The sequence below is a fragment of the Aristolochia californica genome, unplaced genomic scaffold, assembly GCF_029961685.1.
Source record: "Aristolochia californica isolate CCGP_79_NKW_82.1479 unplaced genomic scaffold, dmAriCali1.0.hap1 SCAF_13, whole genome shotgun sequence".
In the NCBI taxonomy this organism is placed as follows: Eukaryota; Viridiplantae; Streptophyta; class Magnoliopsida; order Piperales; family Aristolochiaceae; genus Aristolochia; species Aristolochia californica.
Window position 1 is genome coordinate 3,677,836 of NW_027181804.1, and position 25,852 is coordinate 3,703,687.

At 38.1% G+C, this 25,852-nt stretch overlaps 2 protein-coding genes across 3 annotated transcripts; one reads left to right on the forward strand and one right to left on the reverse strand.

The window, feature by feature from the left end:
- Positions 1–191: 191 nt before the first annotated feature.
- LOC137947861 (MAG2-interacting protein 2) lies at positions 192–12,668 on the reverse strand. 2 transcript variants are annotated; one of them, XM_068793677.1, is made up of 12 exons: positions 12,421–12,668; positions 12,257–12,293; positions 11,960–12,133; positions 10,038–10,242; positions 9,713–9,936; positions 8,412–9,363; positions 7,118–8,037; positions 6,870–7,042; positions 6,090–6,449; positions 3,762–4,929; positions 3,284–3,549; positions 192–3,194 (listed from the first exon to the last, which is right to left on the reverse strand). In XM_068793677.1, the coding sequence occupies exons 1-12, from the start codon at positions 12,502–12,504 to the stop codon at positions 609–611; spliced, it is 7,149 nt and encodes a 2,382-aa protein (XP_068649778.1). In that variant the 5' UTR covers positions 12,505–12,668; the 3' UTR covers positions 192–608. The 2 variants fall into 2 exon arrangements, with proteins under 2 accessions (XP_068649778.1, XP_068649777.1); XM_068793676.1 differs by having other exon boundaries at positions 6,870–7,060.
- An 8,938-nt stretch (positions 12,669–21,606) lies between these two features.
- LOC137947572 (kiwellin-1-like) lies at positions 21,607–22,176 on the forward strand. Its single transcript, XM_068793375.1, has one exon. The coding sequence runs from the start codon at positions 21,607–21,609 to the stop codon at positions 22,174–22,176; it is 570 nt and encodes a 189-aa protein (XP_068649476.1).
- The last annotated feature ends 3,676 nt before the right edge of the window (positions 22,177–25,852 follow it).

Genomic DNA, 25,852 nt, shown 5'->3' on the forward strand with positions numbered 1-25,852 from the left:
GCCTCCCCAGCCAGAGAGCCTTCAGGACAGAGGGTCTGCAGTCAACCATCCACTCTCGAGATGCATATTGATCAATCGATCTTTGAGTCCTGCTTAGTAGACTCACTCTACCGAGGGGCAACAAAGGCTGGAACTATTCCTGCCAAAAACAGCCCTGTCCCTGTGAAGGAGGAGTCCGCCCACGAGAGCATCCCTACTAGCTGCACAGCAGTAGGTTAGAAATTCTTCTTGAAGCATCAAACTTAAAAATTAAGAAATCTAAAGAGGTCAGATGTAAGAGCAGAAGCTGTATAGATATACTAGAGCAAAACAAATTGAATATTAGGACTACAGTGTTTTCTTCAACTTTTAAACAGGCTGAATTCAGAATAGGATGCTCTCTAGAAAAGGGTCATGATACATAAACCAAGAGAAGTCACTGGTGTGCCTGCACCATCCATTAACCAAGACAGGTCCTCAACTTCCATGACTATTCATGGATACCCAAATTTGGAATCAGTTCCCTTCCTGAGAAGGTTCAATTGTTCCATGTACATTTTGTCCTGAACCACCAAACGGGTCCTTAAATAGACCACAGTCACTTGGAGAAAAGAGAAAACAATAAAACCTCATTTTGCACTAGAAGGAAGGGCTGATACAGCAGATTGAAGCAAATCTCCCAACTTCTCGCTCAACCCAGAAACAGTATTGGCCAATGGCTCGTACACCACCTTGGACCCAATCTCAACACTCTGTTGCCTAACATTGATCTCCCCTTCCAGATACCTTTTTATGGTTGCTTCTGCAATATTTATGAGACTAAAAGAAGCATGCATGTGCAAGAACTGAGAAAGAATAAATCCTACTAGAAGAAAATTCCTCGCCAATACTAGCTCTCCAACAAAATATGGGAAGAGAACCTTGCTGAATAGCAAAAACTTCACTTCTCTATTTCTATTGCCATCTGATTGTCTGGATATTAGCAAGGACAACTGATGTTCCTGGTTGAGATGAGAAAGACTCCCTATTGAATAGCATAAATATGAGAATATGGATCTGTAGGAGATGTTGTTACAGACAACCGAAAAAGCTCCTGATGAAAACAATAGAACAAGACACTCTTGATCTACTGCATATGTCTCTATACTTCCGTTTTTCAGTTTAGCCTCAAGAGAGTTCAAGCATTCAAGCCATATTGTTTTGTAAGGGAATAGAAGCATTATTTTTAGAGCCACGAAGCAATCAAGATTGGTCAGTGACTGGCTCAAGCTCTGGGCCTCATCCACTGTCAGCAATATGCCCTTTGACTTAGATAATGACCTGTCAATTAGTTTCATAACATTGACAAGTTGGGATTGCTCCACGTGCTTTTTTATTATCTCCACCCAACAAGCATGGAGTGGATGAACTGAAGATGATACACCTTTTCCACCTTCTTTCTCAGAGGGATCTTCCTGAAAGCTGTCCCAGCCTTCATCCCAGTTGTCTGAGCCCCAGTTGTTTTCATCAGGTGAATCAGGAACATCCTTGTCTTCTTGCCCAGCAAAAAGGCCCTCCCATTCTTCTAAAATCATCTCAAGAGTCTCAAAATGCAGTTCAGAGGATGCAGAGGAAGTTAACCGCACGAAACATGATACAGCTGAGTCAAGGGAAGCAAGATCATCTGGAATAATTTCTAAACGTGATGAAATAACTGCAACCAACTGAGTGGATCTAAGGGCCACCAGAGTATTTGTAAACCTGATTGAAGTATCCTGTTGACGACTTCCACCTTGATCAACTGTCTCAGCACCTGTCGCTGTGCATGAACCATTCCACCCTTCCCAAGGAAAGACATCAGATAATTCATCTGGAAGACCTTTTAGGTTTCTTCCGCTGATAGACTGCATGAGTTCCAATGCATAGACCCGGGTATCACTTTGTAGTTGCATGTTATCAGAGACTTCAATTAACTTTGCCCAAACAGCACGTCTGACTTTTTCAAGATCGTCCAAATTGCCCACCGTTTTACTTAGTGAGCTCAACACATGATGCAAGTTCCGATTCCCTTTGTATTCACTAGCCAAGTCCAACATAAGTGAATCTATCACATTAACATAAAAACAGGAGAGATTATGAATAAGATCTGCTCCATAATTGGTGAAAGTTGATAGTGACGCTTCAGAAAATACTTCAGAAACAGCTCCAAACCTGCAGCCTGAAAAAACCATGGCTTGGCATAACTGGAAAACATCAAGGGTGAGTCCTGATTGCATAGACTGTTTCATGAAGAGGCAAACAGTAGCCCATCCTTCCTTGGCCGAGACTTTCTCCTCCAATAACAACTTCCTAAAAACTTCCAGCAATTTCGTTAAAGTCGCAAGCCCAGACATGATTTGCTGATTTCCAAAATTTATGTTAGTTAAAATCTCATGGATATCATCAGCTACTTTGACCCAAAGATTCAAAAGCAACATGAGTATCTCTATCCAGGGCGCCTCACTGGGCGGAGTCTCAATAGGAGAAAGACTAATTTGATAGTACCTCTTCATAATATCTAGAACATCTTCAGGCATAAGCAGTTTAAGATAAACTCTGCAGCATACATAATTCTGCTCAAGCTCAGCCATAAAATTGCTTACAATGTCAGGATTAACACAATCAAACTTTGTTTTCACATCAGTATCTAAATTTTTCATTGAACTTTGGATATAATGCTTGTACACAGACTGACATGATATGATATCCTTTGCCACTGAAACATTGTAAATACCAACTAGTGAATCCATCATTTTTGCCAGAGCTTCCACAGTCGATTCAGAAACGTTATTAAGGACCTCTTGGTTAAAATGCTCAAAGTTCAAACCGCCCAAGCCAGCAATATTTTTAAAATTCAACATCCTCACAAAGGAAACTCTTCTGCACTCTTGCTCAAGAATCTTGTAGTAGTGAGAGAGCTCTGGAGTAGGGTAATGTGTTCCATCTTGATGTTCAGTTAGTGTTGGTGTTCTGTATATTCTCAACTTTGAGTAGCACTCAGAGAGAATACTGTACAAATAAGATAGACGAAGCTTGTCGCATCCATCAATTTCAGGGTAAACAGCTGATACTATCATGTCAATAACTGACTCTGAATGGTTGAATAACTCATCTTTATAATCTGAAAGTTCAGCCTCTATATCATCATTTGTCCAGTGCTCAGAAACCAGAGTAGAACCAAGGAACCGAAGTAACACCTAAAAATTAGTAAAAAATTAAGCACTTCTGAGTCGAATAATTAATATGTCATGTAATTAGTAGAAAAGAAAGAGATGCAGAAAAAGACCTTAGCACCACCCAAGCCATAAGTATTGGCCAAATTTAGTGAGTCCTTCAAAACGGGCTTTTTCTCCAGTTTAACAGAATCGATAAAGGAGAAAATGACAGTCTGAATATACTCGAAATCACCAGAAAAAAATCGTGCAGTTTCCACACCAGGCAGTATTTGGTCCAAGGTTCTTGCCTGATCAGCTAAACGTTTCTGCTCCTCCAACTTCAGTTTCCATTCCTTCCAGAATGTTTTCTTTGCCTTGTCAATATTGCTCATTTTATCTGAAAAGACATGAAAAAAAATTGAAAAGAAACAAGATTATCACAACTAAAATTTTTCGAGGTAACTTGCCATAGAGATATTTTTTTTCTTTCACATGTTTGTGTTTGACTCAACTATGTAGGTAATATCAACCCTTAACAAAATTTCATATTCCAAATTCTGATAATAAGAATGAGTTCGTAGCAGATATTTGTGAAAACGAGAAAATCACCTGAACTCATGGATGGATGTTTCTCATGAAATTTGTGCATAAGCAGTTCCCTTCTTTCAAGAGGACTCAAGCCTTCGATGCCAGAGTTGTTCAACAAACTATACATCATTCCTACATTCATCATACTGCATATTTCCTGGTATGATTTTCTATTTTTTAGCTGCTCCTCTATCACTTCCACCCCATGAAAAGCATCGACAAGATTCAATAGAAATGAGCATGCAACTATATCATCTTCATCAGTAGAAGGTGGGTCCATTATTGACCTTGCAAGAGAAGCAATCAGATCATCACTGGGAGCTATATCATTCCTGGCCAACCACAAAAAAATGCAAACCAATGCTTGTGTTCTGACACTAATAAATTTATTTTCAGGGCTTCTTGACATCAATACCAGATTTTTTCCATATTCTGACTTCTGACTTAAATCAAGAAGCCAAGGTAATTCCACTGAAGCAAAAGTCATAAGCTTCCCATTTTCTGTCAAAAGACTATCCCAACTATTCCCAGTAATGGAGGAATCTTTAGCAATATCAGATAAAATCTTAGTAATATTGTTGACCTGATATTTCTGATCATCACCTCTTCCTTGACTACCAGTACTTTGAACATAGTGGGGATTACTGCCAGTTAACACCATCAAGTTCTCACATTGAATATGCATATCTAGATCTTTCCATGCACGCAATAACTCCACAATGGATTCCTCATCACAATGACTCAGAGCAAACCCCAACAGCTTCTTGCGAGAAACCATATCCATATTATCAAGAGCAGGCCCCCTTGCTATAGCAGCACACAAGTCCCAAATGGGGCCATGGCCTTTCTTAGCCAGAACAAGGCAAAGATCAAAAGCCTGCTGCAAATCACCTGTAACTGCTGCTTCTCTAGCCACAGCTTCTTGTACAGCAGCTATATCGTCTTGGGAACTCAACCCAAGAAGGTTGGCAATTTCAAGAAGTTCATCTACATCAATATATGTGCCAGTCTGACTTGTTATTATCATAGTAATAATTTCCATTGGATCTCTAATTTGCCTAAATTGCATGGGTAGAAGGGTCACACCAATGCTTGGAAGTCTGACCGTAAGAGCATCAATTATATCACTTTCTACCTTAATGTTTCTGCTATTAGGAAAGAGATTTAAGCATTCCCTGGCTTTCCAGATCTGTAAAAATTGTAAAACAATCATTTAACACAGCAAAAAAAGGATTAAATATTGGTACAACCATGTAATAGATAACGCAATGAAAGCTAGTTAGATAATCATTTGCCAAAGCAAAAAAATAAAATATTTACAGAAACCATGTAACGAATATATGTACTGGAAGCTTTAAGAGCAACACAGTAAAACATCATTCTGGGATCAGCCAGAACTTTCACACAATATTATCATTTTAGGAATTGCAAACTTGACGATACACTTATTGAAACTTGCTAATATGTATTGCTCTCTTCTCTCTTGCCCTGGATGGTTTATCCAACTGTGTTGAACATCAAAAGCAACTATAGTTAACATGTTAATGAGTCTAGCAACACATCATCTGTTTTCTTCCTCTATTTTTTAGAGGTTTTGGAGAAGATCAGGAGCTGGAATTTAAAGAATAGAAATTACAACAATTTCATACAAAATAAGATGAAGGATCTGAAGATGCGCTGCTTAGACTAGGCTCAGATGATTATATAAATAAGATAAAAGGGTTGAAATATAAGAGACAACAATTAGTAGGTGTATATTGAGTCTTTGGCTCAATACCCACACTCTGAATGTGAGATATTAGGTGCAAGCTTCAGGGTTGTGTGTGTGTGTGACTAACACAACAAAACCCCTAAACTTGATGGCACCAAACCCTCTGAGCATGTCTCATACTAGGTTGGCCTGAACCAACATGCATGCCCAAGTTTCCATCCCTCAAGCCCATATCAGCAGCCTTATGATTCAGCAGAAAGGTCCAAGGTGGATCATTCTAACATGGTTAACAATCCAGACCAAGAAGCGCTTTTCACTTTCACAAGGCTACAACACCAACACAGGTAAACCTTAGCCTCCTCAAGGATTTAAAGCACAGGATACAGTATCTCTCTGATTAACAAGCCAAGACATTGAAAATGCCAAAGCCAGTAGAGTTGAAAAACTAGGGCCCACTGGCACAAAATAATTCTTAACCAATATATATTTTCTTTCATATCCCCATGATAATGTCATCACCTTGAGGCTCATTGATTGCATAACTTGCTCTCATGAAAGTCCCATTTTAACCTCTATTAAAACAGCAAAGGCATTTCCAAGTTTTCAGTGAAGTTTGTGACTAAGCATAAGATACTCACTTCTGCGCATGCAAGACTTGATGCAGAAAATAAGTATTCTCTCGCAGCTTGAATAACAAGATTCTCTGCCTTCTCTACAGCTAACACGATGGAACCTGTACCCCTAAGATAATTCCGGGCTAGAGAAAATTTCCCAGCCTTTAACAGTCCTCTACAAAATTCCAGGAGCACATACTCAAGGTCAAGAAATGGAAAAGCTTTTTCCTGAAGGCATTGCAAGTCGCGCCACATGTTTGCCCATTCATTATCTGATCTGGAAGGTTGCCGACGACCAAATTTGGACAAAATAAGACGAAGAAGCTGCTTGACACCCTTTTCATCTGCATTAGCTTTGAGAAAAAAAGACATTGGTTTTGGTACCTGAAAGCAAGCAAAACAAGCTAAGATGTCAGTTCCGATGGGAAGCTAAGATGACAGTATTTTTTTATTTTTTTTGAAAGTTAAGATGTGAGTTAATATAAAGAGATATACAAATCATCAATCATTAGATTGAATTACTAGTTAAGCACACTTTGCAGCCACTATGACTTATAATGTTAGAAGTCAGATATTTACAAGCAGGTTAGAGTTGAAAAGTTTGACTAATCTTATTAATATAATAACATAAATGGAAAAAAGCAGATTAAAATGCACTTTTAGCTTCTGCAAAACCGAATTGATTTTTATTACCATTTCCGCATTAACATTATTAGAAGATGGCTAGAGAAAATGTAAGAGACAGCCTCCAGTTAAACCAACATGATATATCATGATGAAAATTCAAATTAGACAGATGCCAACCTGGTAAAAAGCCAAAAGCCTCCCTGCTTCAACATGTCCTTCTGCAAGTTTAACTCTTTTTTGTAGGCTATCAATGGATTTGTCCACATTATTGGAATTCACATGACATCTGGAAACTCCAGCAACAGACATTCCCTTATTCAGCATCAACGCATCTTGGTTTGCATCCAAACCTGCAGCACAATCATTTTCTTCCGTAACTAAAGAGTATCAAATATTCCGATCTCAAGTGATACAACAGATTATACCTCTAAGAATCAGTTTTGACAATATTGAAGCCATTGTGTTCCAACAATCTGTAAGTGAGCATGAATATATACAGTGTAGAGCTACTTCAACAGCCTCAACTTCATCCTTAAAAAATCCAGCCGCCTGGAAATCTTTAAATCCCTCATCAATTACCATCAAGCATAGATCCAATTGATTCTCTGAAGCAATCTCCATTAGCCACCTCGCTAAACACTGCTCAGAACATCCCATCCTAGCTCGATTTTTAACAAAAGGCATGGCTTTTTCTCGCAATCTGCCCACAACAGTCTCCTCTTTAACTCCCTTAAGCAACAATTTGAATTTCTCATAATCAGATAACTGCTCCCAAGCACGTAGACCCATGTTTAAATTTGTTTGTTCATCAAATACATCAGAATAAATCAGTCCAGATAAACTAGTTATGTCCTCATAGAACTGCTGCAACTCCACAATACCCTTTTTTATGGCAAATTCTATGATACAGAGACAGTTGTCCAGCTGCCCACTTAATCTGTCAATATCATGAGCCCTATTCTTATACCAATCAGAAAGCTCAGCAGCTGATGGCCAAAAAAAACCCTCAGATTGCCTCAAGATAAGTTCAGTTCTCACTTGCACCCCACTCTCATCTTCAGAGATTTTGTTAATGAAATCAATCATTTTTCCGCATTCAACCCAATCTGGTTCACGGAGAGCAATAGTGCTGGGAGGAGATCTCCCAGGAAGGAGCTGACTGTAAGTTTGAACATTAACTGTTTCAGGAATTGCAGATATAATGTCCAAAACCGAAGAAGACAGTGAATAGGGGTGGCGCTTAAAAAGCAGGTTAAGAGCCCCTATCTTTCCACTTTGTGCAAGAGATATGGCAGCTTTGTTAAGGAAAACACTCCGAAATTTGCGGTACTCCAGAACTGAGAACCTACAATAAAAAACAAGCACATAAGAACATGACAAGTAAAAACAATATATCATTTCTAAATGAACTAGGACATAGGCATAGTATTAGTTCATAAAATGTTTGACACCTGGAACCAGGGATGTGTATGCTATAATAGGTGAAAGTAAAAATGCTAAATTGATTTATAAGAAAAGAAAAAGTAAGCAACCATTTAGCAAAATTGCAAGACATCAGACAACAAAATAAATTACACATACAGGACAAGAGGAAAAGGGAGACAGTGAGAAACTAGTATCATAAATAAAAGCTCCCACAAATTAAGAAAAAGTTACAAAAGGAAAGTATGATAATGTTTGAGGTTAACAAAAAAACTAGAATAAACATAGATCACGCACCTGCCCATATTTATACCCATAAATGTCTCCAACCTGTCTTTACACTGCAATAACTGAAGCCTCACCTTTCTGAAATTCCAAACTTCGCTAGACTGGCCATCTTCGTGCTCCAAGAAACGATACCTATCAGTTATATGAAGTCCATGAGCAATTGAAGCCTTGACAGCTTCCTCAGTAGGCCCCAGTTTATTGAGACATTCAGAAAGTACAAAACTTTTGTCCTTTACTTTCGACAAGTACAATATTATTTCATTAGGTCCTTGATCAGAAGACAACCACTGAGACTTGAAAACCTCATCCATGTCTAGCTTGTGATGATTAGCAAAGTCTAAGGCAGCCTGGAATTGTTTTTTGGAGACTAAAATACTATAAATCTCAGAAGCTGATCTCTCAAAAAATGACATCAACCCCCAGTTCAGTCTCACATCATATATGTTATGCATTCCACCTGTTTCTGTATCATCAGATGACGAACTACTCTCTAAAATAAAGACGCATCCTTGAATCTGTTTAACCCTCTCCAAAATCGGCATAGAGAACACCCTATCAACTTCCAGGAGGTTGGTGCCACTCTGAACGTCAAGCATAGTAACCAATCCACTCCTCTTTGCAAGAATTATAATATGATCAGACCACCATGTGAACTCTACAATATCAGGCAGGCAATTCGCACCATCCGATTGCAGTTTCTCAGTCGTCTGAGAATTGCACTTAGTGCTAAAAGCAACGACTGAAAAAGACCATACTTTGTGATCCAGGTTAAAAATGTCTAAGTTTCCATTCAAATCAAGAGCAGCAACATGTTTGCCTTGAGGTGAGAGTGAAACTTTAGGACTCAGAAGGGGCCCCAAGTAACTTTTTGGAGTGAAAAATGAACCTTCAAATTGAGTAGACGCTAGAAATTCAAGTTCCATATTTCCCAATACATGCCAGAGAGAAAGACAACAAGATCCTGAAAGCATAGGATAAGCAACCTTATAAAGTTATCAAACATCAATGTTCAACATAATGGATCAAATCGCCAGAATCAGAAAATACTGGAGAGCAAAGATACTGCAAAGAATACATCAGTATGGAATCAGGATCATCTGGAGAACCATCTCTAGAGAATCCCATGGACAAGCAATGGCAAGATAACATGCATTTGATTTGAATACATGTGATGTCTTATGTGCTCATCTGTCAATTTATAAAAAGAAAATCACACGTAGTTATGCATCATCTCTCAAAATGTCCTCCACAGGATTCTCATGAAAAGTCCCAGAAAATCATATTACACTATCAACAGCATAAAATTGTACCAGACTGATCTCTTGGGTTCTCAGAGACACCACTTCCATCACCAACAAGGACTAGCAAAGAAATTTCTGGATGCAAATCCATACATGAAATACTTTCAGGAGATAGCTTCTTTTGTGCCAGCTGGTAATTCATAGTTGGTCCAGAGGAGGTGATTTCATGAGGGTCCTTGTTAACATCAACAACATGAAGCACTCCATCTGATGTAATAATTTGAAAGCTGCATCTGTAAAACTCCACTCCCGTAAACAAGATCAACTAACATTAAAAGTGTCATATATATTACTTTAAACATGATATTGCAGAAAAAAGGGAAATGAGCCTTACAAGAAAGAACTTTTTCTGCCAGGGTGCTCAAGCACCATCAAGCTGACAACTGAAGCAGACAGTTTGAGTTGCTTCCTGGTCATTCTTGAAACCTCCATTGCATTTGGTTGGATGAAATAAAGTGTATCCATGCTATCTATCACACCAAGAATACCGTGGCTTTCTGACCAGGCTCCATGTATGAAAGTAGTTAACCTATCATCACCTGATTCACAGAAAACAGATTTGGGTTCTTTCCTTTTCTTTTCTTTTTGGACTGAGAGAGGTATATCAAATGTGTAATGAAACCAATCGGTATACATGAGGTACAACAATGTCACTAAATGTAAACAAGTAATTTCACAAAATGTTGGAAGGGAATATAAAAAAAGCATATGGCTGTCCATATCATACAGGAGGCAACAACTCATTCTAAACCTTCCCACAAAATGATCCAAAATGAGCTGCTCTGACGGAGTGACTGGATAAGCAGTCCATAGAGGCATGTACTTGACTGCCCATAAATAAATGCACCATCTCTAAGAGGAGGAATTAGAGTAGCTTTCTACTTATGGATGAGTTAGTCTCACTGGAGAAGATACGATACAACAATCTAATGAAGACTGCAGTCCAACTTTCCATGACTGAATGACATGCACTTTTTCTCTTTTCTTTTTGAATGGCACGTGTTAGAGCTAGGTGGTTCCGGTCCACCTGGGTTAGGTTCCGTCCGCTCCTGGTCCACCTGGGTTAAGTACTCTGCTTTCTGCACCTAACAGACCGGTTTGTTGAGTTGTATTGGTTAGGCGTTTGACATGGTATCAGAGCTGGGCACCATGTTCCGTCTTCAAATCCCGGCGGAAGTGGTAGGGAACAGGAAGGGTGGGTGTCAGAGCTAAGTGGTTTCGGTCCACCTGGGTTAGGTTTCGTCCGCTTTTGGTCCATTCGGGTTAAGTATTCTGCTTTCCGCACCTAACAGACCATTCTGTTGAGTTGTATTGGCTAGGCGTTTGACAACACGAAGTGTGTGCATTGACTACACAAACCAACCAATTTCTATCTTACTGATCTAAAGAGGCTTCTTGTCAAGTTGAGGTTCCAACACCTTAGATTGGATTCAACAACCAGATGTTCAGCCCCAAGCCAAGAAATATAGTAAGTGAGAAGACAACAATAGAGTTTGGAGTATTTTTTGTATAATGTTATTGTGTACACCATTTACGTAACCAAAATTTCTCGCTTTGTTGTCAGATCTTAAACAAAATCAGGAAAGGCACCATATCAGATGAGAGGAAAAAGAAAAAGCCTTCAAGTTTCTTTTAAGGCTCTTGATTAATGGTATACCAAGCAGGACAAGTCTCCAAGTGTATTTTAGGTTTTAGAAATCCTTCTACAAAAATCTACTGTGTCTATGAAGAATAAGTTTGAAGTACTTTTGCATCCATGAGCATCACTTGTTTCTTTGATAAAGTAGAGAACCCAATTAAGAAAACTCACTATCTACATATCAAAGTGAAAGGGAATTTCCGTTCGGCAAACTTATGGACTTCATTATAACATGATTTTTTGAAAGATTCATTCTAACATGTACCAAGGCAAAAAAAAATAAAAATAAAAAAAAAAAATGAAACACACACCTCAAAGCCCAAGATACACCAACCAACCGTGAGAATTGAACTCAAGACTCATATATTATAACAAAAAAAAAAAAAAAACACAACTAGTGTGGCTAATGAGCCAAAAGTAAACATTGTACTCTTCGGATAATCATTGAAATGTTAAGTTTCACACTTTCTCCTCTTGAATAAAAAAAAAAAAAAAAAAAAGATGGATGCGCGTGGTTCAGAATTCACAAGTGACAAACCATTGAGACACTTCATCAAAACAAAATATTATTTTGACTAGTGACACGAAAGTAAACAAATAGCGCCAGCTAGGCTTACTTGAGAAAATCCCACAAGGTTCCATGTAATTGTCATCCTTCTGCAAGATCGTGATCTCATTTCCAGCAGCCACAGCAACATAGGTGCCTCGTGGCGAAACACACAGCAAAATGCATTCTCTCAAAGTTTTAGGCCGCTTGTGCCTTCTCCACTTTTCTATCGTTTGATTTATGCCTTATAACATTAAAGCAAAATAACAAACCGTTAACTACAAAAATGTCAAGAAATAATAGTTATAACTTCTTCTACTCCTCGAGTAACCAAATCACACCAGAGAAGCCAAAAACCAATCTTTACCAGAAAGAAACGAGAAATAACTTCCTTTTTGCCCTCCCTGCATCAGAATTTCAAAGGAACAAAGAAACACCATGAATTCCAGATGCGAAAGAAAATGAAGATTGAATTCTTATACGCTGAAAAAGAACTTCAAATTGAATAAAAAGAGCTAAAGCCACTTCCACCTGTTGCAGAAAAGAATCACGGGAGGAACGCCTACTAGCGTGATGACGGGTCTCGAAGAGCACTTCCCCAGTGGTCCCCGCCATCGGAGAGGCCAGACCGTCAGAAGGAGGATTTCGACATCCCACAAAAAAAAATGCCAATGAAACCAATCTGGATTTGTGAGAAACAGGAGGTTTCGATAATGGGTGTTTTTGCCGTGCCCTGATCGAAGGTTTCCGGGTTGCTCAAAACCTCAAACACCATCAAGTTGAATCGGCCTCTACAAGGGGACTGAAAATTGACTCGGAAACTCGGAGGATAACTTGGCCAGTAAGTTTATAGGGTATTATAAAGCATTCTCATGCTTTCCTTTTATTATTATTTTTTTATTTTTTTACCAAATTTTTAATTATTTATCTGACTAATAATCAGGTAATAGAAAAACAAAATACTCTTATTTTTAATCGGATAAAAAGGAAATAAAATAACAATATAGTATTAAAATAATATACCAAATAACATATTTTGTTTAATTTGCATAGGTATGAAGCAGGGAAATGGTGGGTAGGGATAGGAAGGCCCTCCCCTAACCTCCCGTCCTTTATGTGGCCAAGAGGGTTATAAATAATTTAAAAGCTGATTGTGGCAGATATTAGAAGAGAATTACTTCCTGCAACGAACAAGCAACCGCAGAGACGATGCTAGCAGACAAGCCATGGAACAAGTTGGAGTGACAGCACTATTAATGGCGACGGAAAGGTGGAAAGTGTTTATTGGAAAAGAGATTTCAACTGGGTTTCATAAACTTTATTGGAAATTGATAAAATGTTTCTCTAACACCACCTTCTCATGGCATATACATAGACAGGTTAAGCAAAGCAACATCTCGGTACATATCATCTGCTTCCTTTATTCTTCATTTCGGATTCATTCCAGGTTTACCGCAAAGCAGAAGGCGACGAATGACATGAGGGATGCCCCAACAAAGGCAGTGGCGGGGGCCACGGTGGTGGAGCTGCTCGCCATTGCAGGACCAGGTGCTGGAGCTTCACTTGCATGAACTGCAGTGGCGGCAACGACAACAATAAGGAGAGCAAGGTAGATCTTTTTCATGTCCATGTTGGTGACCTGAGATTTGGTGATAATCTTAAAAAATGAAAATCACCAAATATAAGATGAAAAATGATTAAGAAGAACTGCACGAGTTCTTTTTCTTCTTCACAAACACGGGGAAAGAAGAAGAAAGGGAAGGGTTTTTTATAGTCAGAATCCGGGTTTCTGTTACGAGATTTTCCATTTTTGAGGACAGGAAATTTCCCTGATAATATTGTTTTTAGCAAAGAGTTAGGAGAAAGAGTCATATCCTAAATCTAGGTTTCTCATTTAACCCGACTCATACCAACCCCTAATTAAGAAAAAGAAGAATTTTTTTATTAGATTTTAAATTTGAAAATTGTCATTACAAGAATATTTTAATTAATTTTCTACATTTGAGTCATATTCTGGATTTGGATTAAGGGCTTAATCTTATGTTTAAAAGAAGGGGGGGTGAGGGGGATACATTGTCCCTTACCTTAGTCGTATCCATTTATGTTAAAGTGGAGTTTGACCAATGTCATAAAACTTGGACCAACTCCATTGGTTCAACTTGACTTGATTCTTCGTCTAGGTCATGGTTTTATAGACCTAGAGACGAGTCAAAACCTATCTAACTCAGCTAGGTTCAACTGGTTCGCATATATGTAAGTCTATAAAGAGGTTAGGGTTCATCAATGGCAAGGGAGAAACCCCTATCACTACAAAGAGTGCTTCCTCCCTTTCCTCTATGCAGATTCAAAATTTGGAATTACAAAGAGGATGGAAAAGGGGCCCTAGTCCCTATAGAAGAAGAAGAAAAATTAATAATTTCTCGATGATTTTCATTGAACAAGTACGCAATATTTATAAAATTACAATAGGTATTGCAGCGTAGTTTACAATAGAGTTTAAAATGTTTCAGAGTTACAATTTGAGATTACAACAGAGTTTACAATGTTTCAGAGTTACAACTTGAGATGGTCTCAAATCTTGTCAGCTCTTATCTTTATCTCTATCATGTTCCCGCAAGATGGAGCTTTGAGAGGAGAGTCCAATCTTGGTCTTCAAGAAGAAGAAGCATGTTCTTGGAAGCGATTTGGTGAGAGCATATGCTAACTGATCAGTAGAGGAGATATAAGTAACCCGAAGAATACCACTCTAAATTTATTCTTGAATGAAGTAGTAATCCAAAACTACATGTTTTATGCGCGAGTGAAAGATTGGATAAGAGCACAAATTTATAGCACCGATATTGTCACAATAAAATACCTGTTGTCACAGAAGAAGAACACCAAGTTCAATGAGAAGAGAGCAGATCCAACGGATCTCAACTACAGTGATTACAATAGATTGATATTCTGCCTCAATGGAGGATCGAGCCACAATCCGTTGCTTCTTAGAACTCTAAGAGATAGGATTGCGACCTTGGTAAACAAGATAGGCACAGATGGAAGTGAAATCATCTTTGTTTCCTTCCCAGCCAGCAACAAAGAATGCATGGAGAGACAAAGAAGATTGTTGATGTATTATGATACCATAATCCAGAGTCCCATAGAGATAGCACACCAATCGCTTGACAACAGCCCAATGGTTGTAATAGGGCAATGCATAAATTGTGATAAACTTATTCACTACATACGTAATGTTCGGATGAGTAAGAGACTACCAACAGTAGTCCAATATTCAAGTGCATTAGAGAGTGTCATGTCAAACTAAAGTGTAAGTGTAGATGACATGGCAAGGGGCGTAGATACAGGCTTTACATTTGTCATGAGTGTTCGAGCAAGTAGACCAAGATATACCGGCGTTGAGACAGAAGTAATCCTTGAGAATGAGGAACAACTTCAAATTCGAGAAAGTAAGTCAAGGAGCTAAGATCCTTGGGTGAAAATCTCTGAACAAAAAAGTGGATGAACATTGCTATAACTTGATCATTGTCTCATATAATAATAATGTCATCCACATAGACCAAAATATATAGCACAACAATACATGTGTGAAAGATAAATAGAGCGAAGTTTGCATGAGAGTCGGTGAAGTTAGAGGTGATGAGAAATTGGCGTAATTCATGATACCAAGCACAAGGAACTTGCTTGAGACTATAGATGTCCTTGCGAAGTTTGCAGATATGATGGGGATGATCACGATCAATTAAGCCTAGTGGTTGTGCCATAAAGACATCCTCATATAGAGTACCTTGGAGAAAAAATATTATTGGTATCAAGTTGTCGAAACGACCAACCATGACTTACTACAAGGCTAAGAATAATGCGAATAGTGGTAGGTTTGACAACATGACTAAAAGCTTCATGATAATCAACCCCAGGGCACTGGTGAAACCCTTTGGCAACTAAATGAGCCTTGTACCTATCAATAGAGCCATTTGAGGGATATTTAGTATGAAAAATTCATTTACAACCAACCAAATTCTATGAGGTATTCGAGGGAACAAGTTCTCATGTTCCATTCCGAATAAGAGCATCATACTCATTAGACATAGCATGATGCCATTTGGGATCAGTGAGAGCTTGAGTCACAATTAGAAGACGCAGGAAGTTGGGTTGTGAGGTTTAATTTTTGGATGGGCTTGTAAACGATGTTCTTTGATTTGGTGATAATAACATGGGGAGGGAAGGAAACATATAGGGATGATGGGTGTGGGTCAACCAATGTTTGAGTGTGGTTAGGTGGTGTAGTGGGGTTAAGAGCAAGGTCATGAATGGATCCTGCAAAAGGCACAATGATCGAAGCTGCAGTGGTCTGCCGATAATTGGAAGTAAGGACACATATGAACACCAGTGGGTGAGAGTGTTAGATGAAAGACGATCGAGGTGAGACTGAAATGAAGTGTAGGGGAAGATAGACTCAACGACTTTAACATGATGCATAAAGACAAGAGGTAGTGGGTTCAGGATATAAATAGGCACTTTGAGTGGTAGAATACCCTAGAAAAATATAAGGAAAGGAACATAGAATGAGTTTGTGTGAGGAGTATGGCAGGAGCCACGAATAACAAAGACAATCAAAATTGTGGAGTTTAGAGTAGTTAGGAGTGCCAAAAAGTATAACTATGGTGAAAGAAGATTAAGCGTGGGAATAGGTAAACGATTGAAGAGATAGACAACAGTGGAGAAAACATATGACCAATAAGAAAGAGGTATGGAAGGATGAGAAAGAAAAAACAAACCTGTTTTGACAATATAATGATGTCGTTGTTCAGAATACCCATTGTATTCAAGTATATGTGGAGGAGACTTAAGATGAGAGATGTCATTGGTTACTAGAAAAGAGGACATTGTTTTGTCTCCTCCTCCCCCCATGATCAAAATAAAGTGTCTTAATCCGTTTACCAAAGTGGTTTTCAACAAGAGATTTAAATCGGATAAAGGTATCAGACACATGTGATTTTTGTTTGAGAGGGTAAAACCATATATACTTTGTAAAGTGATCAACAAAAAAATATAATATTTGAAATTATCAATAGAATAAATTGGAGAGGTCCAAACATCTGAGAATATAATATCAAGAGGGGATGAAAAGACAAGGTTGGAGTGGGAGAATGATAATTTGTGACTTTCATTGCATTGACAAGAATTGCAATTAAAATTAAAATTTAGAGGGTGCAATAAATCTAACTGAAAGGTGGACATGATGTGCCAAAAAATTGTAGACGATGGATGACCTAAGTGATGCTGCTATGCAGACGTAGTAGTTTTGACATTTGAGAAAGAAATTATTGGTGAAGATTAGACTGGGGACGATGGTCATTCGTACACACCATCCTTAGTTTGAGCCTACAAAAGTGTTGCCTCCGTACAAAGATCCTTCATATGAAAAAAAAATAGGTAAGAATTAAATGGAAGTATGATTAGATTGATAGAACTGAGAAATAGAAAAAAATATTTTTTTGCATGGTAGGAAACAAAGAACATTATTTGAGAAAAATTCATGTGAGGGTGTAGAGAGATTTTTGTAACCAGTATGAGTAATAGGAAGACTTGTGTTATCACCAATCATAATGTCATCAGTGCCGTCATAAGGACTGTGAATAGAGAGAATACTCAAGTCGGTGGTAACATGGTACGATGATTCACTATCCAAAAGCCAAGTAGAACCAATAGGGAGAGTTGGTTGTTGCAAGATGTGCTTGTGGTTGCCATGATGTCGAAGGGTGAGGTGGCTAGTGAGAAGGTTGGTGAGGAGCCTGGGGAGGTGGCGAAAGCGGTTGCATCTAGTGAAAGACATGACATTGTGGAACGATGTGTCCTTTTTCCTGGCACCACTGGTAACAATCGAGGTAGAGTCGAGGCTGAGATCGACCATCCGGAGTAACAATGTTGGTGAGACATGAAACAATAGCTAGTTGTGGGTGGTAGGAGGGTGCCCCATGTTGTCGGTGATTATGATTACCTGATTTGTTGGAATTGGAGCGAGAACTGACAGGATTTTCAGAGACTAGAAGTGGAGAGGAGTGAGTTTGATAGACACGTAGCAAGAGTTTCTTGTTGATGAGTTTTCATGCAATTCATCAAAAGAAATTGGTGTGTCACGACCATTTATAATATCAACAAGTGGTTTGTACTCATTCTTGAGTCGATCCAAAATTTTCTCGTTGAGATCTTCTATATCCATAGATTTTTATAGAGCCTCGAGTTCATTAGCATGTGTTTTAATAAACTTCATATTCTCGAAAATTATTTGAGATCCCTTAGTGACATGTTTGAGTTGTTCATTAATCTCTTTAACGTGACAACGCGAAGGTCAAGTATAAGTACTGGCCAAAGTATTCCAGGCTTCATGAGAGGTCCTTGATTGAGTGACAAGCTGAATGAGAGATGGTATGAGAGAGTTGACAAGAGCACTAAAAATCACATTATCTTGACAAAGCCACGTAAGGTATTCGGGATTGAGATCGGCGGGATTATTGACTGTCTTTGTGGTTGAGGGTGTAAAAGATAAGAACCATCAACGAACTTGTAGATATCATAATCAATAAGAATAACTTCCATCTGAAGCTTCCAACAAAGATAATTGGTGGAGGTGAGTTTGATAGAATTGTGAATGTTGAACACCATAAGAGGTTTGGTTGGGTTATGGGCATTGGGAATAGTGGTTTGAGTCTCTTCAGTAGCCATGAGTAAAAAATCAGCTGGGGTTTCTAGACTTTTTCTCTCTTTCTGTCGCACATGTGAGAGTCACACAGCTGGGGTTTCTAAACTTTTTTTCTCTTTTTGTCGCACATGTGAGAGTCACACGTGTGACAATCTTCTTCTTCCCAAACTCTCTCTAGGGGGGGTTAGTCAACTTGACTCAGTACATGAACTTCAACCGTATTACTCAGTTCATGTCCTGAGGTCGTTAGTGGAGAGCCGGACTTCAAGTCATGTACACGACTAACATGACTCAGAAGATCATGTCCAAAGCGAAAACAAATGAAAGTGTTTTTTGCCCAATTTTGGCATTCATGTACATGAAACGAGATCGCCCCTCTCATTTCGTTCCCGCACGTCCTCTCTCTGCTTCAGCATCCATCTCTCGGCTTCGGCATCTCTCTCTGGTCTCCCTCTCTACGGCCTCTCCCTCTCGACCTCCGTCGCAGAGTACGGGAGGTCAAGAGGCTCTGCGACGGAGGTCGAGAGGGATAGGAGAGCGAGGCCTTCCTCCCTCGGCGACGACGACTTCTCTTCCCCTCCCCCCCGCCCCGATCGGCCTTCCTCCCTCTCCTCTCCCTCTCGACCTCCGTCGCAAAGCACGGGAGGCCGAGCATCTGTTGCAGAGCCTCTCGGCGTACCATCGGAGCATCGCCTCTGTCGGCATTGTCCGCTGGTTCGCCGCCAAAGAAGACGATGGTTTAATTTTTCTTAAGTTAGGAAAAATTAAACTATCGTCATAAAAATCACTAATTTATAATTTTTATTTATAAATAATTTATTTTATTTTATAATTACTATTTTAAAAGTGATTTAATAGTCATAATTAAAATATTATTAAAATAAATATTTGATAAATTATTTTGGTTTAATTTTCCCATTGCTATAATTAATTAAACCAATGGTTTTAAATTTTGTGACAATATATTATTAATTAGTAATACATATAATATATTATGTTATTGATAAATATATAAATTTATTTATTATTTTAATTTTTTATTATTGTATTAAATTAGTGGTTTTTAATATTAAAACATATCTTATGTTATTAAAAAATAATTTATAACGTTATTTATTTATTACTTGTAATTAATCAAGTGCTTATTTCATTGGCTCACGTAATTAACATATTAATGCACAATAAAATATCTAATTCAATCAATAAATATATTAATATATTTAATTATACATTAAATAACTTATTCGTGTATTAATAATGGTTGTTTTACCTAATTTAGGGTCTAAGGATTATGTTGTAATTAAGTGTACTATAAGGGTTTAGGCATTCTCTTATTTTTTATGTTTTTCTCATGTTGGGGTACTAACACTGGAAACTGTTTTCCAGTGCACATGAAGTTGTCAACACTAACTTATTCGTGTATTAATAATGGTTATTTTACCTAATTTGGGGTCTAAGGATTATGTTGTAATTAGGTGTACTATAAGGGTTTAGGCATTCTCTTGTTTTTTATGTTTTTCTCATGTTGGGGTACTAACACTGGAAATTGTTTTCCAGTGCACATGAAGTTGTCAACACTAACACCAAGTGCGAAGATGAAGATCATGTAGATGACTGACATAATTAGGTATTTTAAGGAAATGTGCAAGATCAATTAGACTACAAATTATTACGAGAAGGAATGGGTCATCTCTTTTATGTTTGATTTTTGAAGAAACCCTCTTCTTCTATTTGTCTTTCTTCCTGAAAGACAAATAATTTCAAACATTGAAATGGGTTGATTGTCATACTAGATTGAAACAGTGTATTGTACCCATGATAACCGCATCAGAACAAACAAAATAACATTTCTACTTCCAGTTATGGCAATTTTTAAAGTCGGAATAAGGTGTGAATTCTACAGCGTAGTTGCCTCGAGTTTCCATTGAAGGCATGTTTGCTTCCTCTGAATCACAGTTATAGAAAACATAAGAGGATGGCATGCACCATTTCTTGTGTCTCCATTAGCAACCAGCTAGTGATTTTTAGTGAGAAATAACTCTTCTTGTTACCAACTTATGATCATCCAGATTTACATTCGGAAGTAAATTTGAAGGGAAACCCAATTGCATGGTGAGACTATATGTACTCCCTCCAACTTCTCTGCCGTTTTCGAACAACATGATTGGATGACATGGCTTCCCGATGACGTGGTGGGTGACATGGCGTTAGACTCTTCGGGTGTTGGTGTGGTGTGATGATATGACACTACATAACCGGTCAAATCTTATTTGTTACCTTTGACTCTACACATATGAAGTTGACCGATCAAAGTTAGATATTTGTGATATTAAGTTGAAAAGTTAGTTATTTGTCTTATTATTTTTAAAAAATTGGGTAGTACAATAAAATTCTCTTTTTCTATTGAGGTCTCACACATAATTATACATCGAAAACAACTGACTATACATTAATCTTAACATCATATTGCCTTCAAATGTTAACCGTTAAAAAGACACAGCCTAGTACAGAAATTTCCCACTAAAAATTATCTTTTAGCCCTAAATCAAAAGCTAACCGTTCTTAGATTACAAGAAAATCACCGAAAATATGCAGATCTTTCAACTTTCAATATTGAGATGAAAGGATTAGAAAATGCTAAATCCAGAGAGCTTTCATTTTTTCACGAAAGAGCTTTTTTTCACCATATAAAAGGACGGCAGCACCATTTATTCAACCACGTCAGTAAACCATCTTCATTATTCTATTCATCCTGCGTTCATTCTCATTTACATCGCCAATTTAACTAGCAGTCAACCAGTCGGCATACGGCCAGAATGGTAACTCCGTCATTGTGGAACAAGAAAGCTTTTCTGTCAGAATGCTTCTCAATCTGAACGTTCTTTTGGATTGATGTGCACAGGAATATTAAACCAGTTAATGGCATTATCAGTTCCTTCCCCTTATAAAATTGCAACAAATTTGAGTCCTGGACGCACAACAAATAGCAGAGGATCAGAGGAATCACAGACAGAAAGATGAAGAAGATGACATATTGTCAATCAACTCTTCTCCTGTTCTTCCTCTTCCTTGCTCTCTCCTGCCTAGAAGCTCAAGCTCATAAATGCACGCCGAATGGCAGATTGAAAGGGAAGAAACCACCTCCAGGACGGTGCAACCAGCAAAATGACTCTGATTGTTGCATAGAGGGTAAGATGTACACCACTTACAACTGCTCCCCACCGGTATCCGGCCCAACGAAGGCCGTTTTGACGTTAAACAGCTTTGAAAAGGGTGGAGACGGCGGCGGTCCGTCGGAGTGCGACATGAAGTATCACTCTGATGAAACACCTGTGGTGGCACTCTCTACCGGGTGGTTTAACCACAAGAAGAGGTGCCATAATAATATTACCATTAGAGGGAATGGTCACAAGGTGGTGGCGATGGTGGTGGATGAGTGTGATTCGACCAAGGGTTGTGACGCCGCCCATGATTTCCAGCCTCCCTGTTCCAACAACATTGTCGATGCCTCCAAAGCTGTTTGGAAGGCCTTGAAAGTGCCGGAGAGCGACAGGGGTTGGATAAATATTGTCTGGTCTGAGGCTTGATTATCTCTGTAATCAAACCAAACCATTAAGTATGTGAGTTCATGATAGAGATAAAAATAAGAGCTATGAATCTGTATGTCAAGGAAGAATCTTTTTGTTGAGTTTTCTTAACACATGAACTATAGAGTAGTTTTTAGCATTAGTTTTATTGTATGATTTCAAAATAATTGCATAAGTATTTATTTTCATATCTATATTTAATATTTATTTAATATTTATTATTTTACAATGTATGTTTACTCTTTATTGTTTATATTTATAACTACTATTTAGATAGATAATTATAGTGCAAAAGGAAGATTAGAGTTTAATTTCTTTAGTTATTGAAAATAATACAAAGATTAAAAGGAAATAAATATATAACAAATAAATAAAATTTTATATACAATTAAAAATAAAAACATTTTAAAAATATATCATGTTATTTTTCTCTCTTCTTCATATTTAAATAATTAAAAAGTAATTTGTAAGTTGTATTTTTATTTTTCATATCTCTATATTTATATAATGGTAGACAATATATAATAATATTAAAATAATTATCATATAAAGAGTCAAGAGAGTTATTGTAGCTCTTCATTAGGTTGAAGAAAAAACCAAGGTTTCAGTATGGTTGCAAAAAGAGAGACAATGGCAAGTCGAGATGTCTCCTTCCCTTCGGAGAACATAGTTTAGGGTTTAGGGATATGAAAAAAATAAAATACTACTTACAAACAAGTCGGCCTGAATTAGCATCCCTTCTTCGATCTCTTCATCTTCCCTCCCAATGGTTACCGACACCCTTCCCACTCCTCTCCCTTTTCGCACCTTAATTCACATGGTTACCATCAAACTTTCCTCAACAAACTATCTTCTATAGAAGAGCCAACTCCTTCCCCTTCTTGAGAGCCAATATTTATTCGACTATGTTGATGGAACCATTATGCCGCCACCTCGGTTTGATTGTGTATTCTCACACACCAACTGACAAACATTTGGCATGGAAAGCTACTAATCAACGCCTCCTCAACTTCCTCCTTTCCTCCCTCACTGAGGAGGCCATGGCAGAGGTTGTTAACCACTCCACCACACATGAGGTCTTGCTTGCCTTGGAGAATGCTTTCAGCCATCGATTGAAGGTTTGCGAAATCCGTCTCAAAGATGATCTTTAGCTGATGAAGTGTGGTACCCAATCTGTTGCCGCCTACACTTGTGCTTTCAAGGGTCTCTATGATCAACTTCATGTGCTTGGTCGACATGTTGATGGTATCGATAAGGTGCATTGGTTTCTTCGCGGTCTTGGCATGATTTCTTGAGGTTTTCCACCACGCAAATGGCCCTCACGCCTCTCCCTTGTTTTGTCGATCTAGTTTCCAAAGCTTAGAGCTTTGAGCTCTTTCAGAAGTCCCTTGAGACTTCTACACATCCAACGACAGTGTACACTGCTGCAAATCATGATCCCGAGCGGTCAAACCAATGAAGCTCCTTCCAATGAAGCTCCTTCCAAAATTCCCATGGCCAAACTAATGGCTATGGTCGTAACTATTCAAATTGAGGCCAAACTCACTTTGGTCAAGGGCACCACCCTCCTTGCTGCCAAATATGTCGACTTGATGGTCATTATGTTGATCACTGCAACCACCGTTATACATGCAGTGAGTCCAGCAAGTCTCGCACCCATCTTGCCGAGGATTTTATTGGATCGTGCTCTCTCAATGGACCTACGACCTCTGATTGGTTCTTGGACACTGGAGCTTCGACCCATATGTCTAATGACGCATCTATTTTGGATCAGGCCACTCAATACACGGGTAAGGACTTAGTAATTTTGGGGAATAGTGTCTCCTTACTTATCACACGCACTGCCTGCCCCAAATATTCATTTATTAGATGTTTTGTTCTTTGTCTCATAAAAATCTTCTTTCAATTAGTAAATTAACTTTTGATTTTCCTTTATCCGTTACATTTACTAAAAATATTTTCACTGTTCAGAATCGTTAAAAGGAAGGGTGGTCGCAACCAGTAAGAGAGATGGAAGCTTATAAGTGCTAGAGCGTGGCAACTCTGCCTTTATTTATGTCTTTAAGAATAAATCTTTACATGTTTCCTATGATTTATATCATACTTACCTTGGACATGTCAATCATTATGTTATTTCTTATTTAAATAAACAAGGACATCTTTATTACCATCTCCATCATTATGTCGTACATGTCAACTTGCGAAAAATCATCGTTGGCTTATTCACGCATTGAACATAGGTCATCTCATGTGTTAGATCTTATTTATTGTACAATATGGGGCCCTTCCCCTGTTAAATCAAATTTGGGATTTACCTATTACGTTATCTTCATTGATGATTTTTCAAGGTTCACTTGGCTTTATCCTTTGAAATTCAAATTTGACTTTTATGATGTTTTCACTCAATTTCAAAATTTTGTGGAAAATCAATATTGTGCTCGAATAAATTTTTTTCGAAGTGATGGTGAGGCCGAATTTACTAGCATTTGCTTCAAAGCTCATCTTCGTACCTCTGGCATTCACTATCAACTTTCTTCTCCATATACTCCTGCCCAAAATGGTCACGTCGAAACACTGCCATGTGACTAAGAACGGTTTGGCCCTTCTTTTCCACTCTCACATCTTTGCTCGCTTATGGTTTGAAGCCCTCAACACTATAGCTTACATCATCAACCATTTGCCTACACTTCTTAGAGGTACATCATCATTTAAACTTTATATGATTCCCTTCTGAATTATGAAAATTTTCATCCATTTGGTTGTGGTATTTATCCTCATTTACGTAATTATATGTTTAATAAATTTTCTCTTCGCAGTATTCCTTGCATTATTTTGGGTCACAGTCCCTCGTATAAAGGGTTTCGTAACATTGATCCCATCACCTCTCGGCTCTACATCACTCGATATGCTCTATTTGATGAAAATCAATTCTCTTTCATCGATACCTCTCAGGCTCAACCCTTTTCCTATCTAAAATTTTCTAACTTTCTAGAACCCAACCCCCCTCCTTACCATCACCTTGAATGTGCTGGAGAGAGAAGGGTGGTAGGAGATTGTTTGGTCTGATTTTGATTTTTCAAACAAAAGAACTGTGCTATTCAACATCAAAAGTGTTCTACAACTATTAGCACAAACCTATACTTATTTCAGTTTGTTTACAAGTATGTCAAAGTCCTCAACTATCTTACTCTTGTTTCCTATACTTATTTCAGTTTGTTTACAAGTATGTCAAAGTCCTCAACTATCTTACTCTTGTTTCACTTTCTTCCGAAGTAGTTGACAATCTTTCCTAGGAGGGTGTTTCCCGCCAATACCTTGTTGTAGGAAGCTCCCTCTCCTTTCCTTTATAAGGGCTTCCTAGCTTGTCCCAAGCAATTAAACCACATTCTCAAAAAAAAAAAAAAAAAAAATAGCCTCCTCGCATTGCTCTCCTCTCTTTTCTTTCTTTACCTATTTTTGGGGCACTGATAACAATTAATAGGAATTCATTGATTGAGTCCCCTAGACAATCAGTTTGGTAATTAGGTAGAATCACATCCTATCTGCACATATATAGTCTCACTTAGTCTTTTCTGTTATTATAAATGACAAATTGCTTACATATCTTTCATAAACAAATGCATTTCTTCATTTTACATTCAGTAATCAAATCTAATAACCTCAGCATCTTTTACTA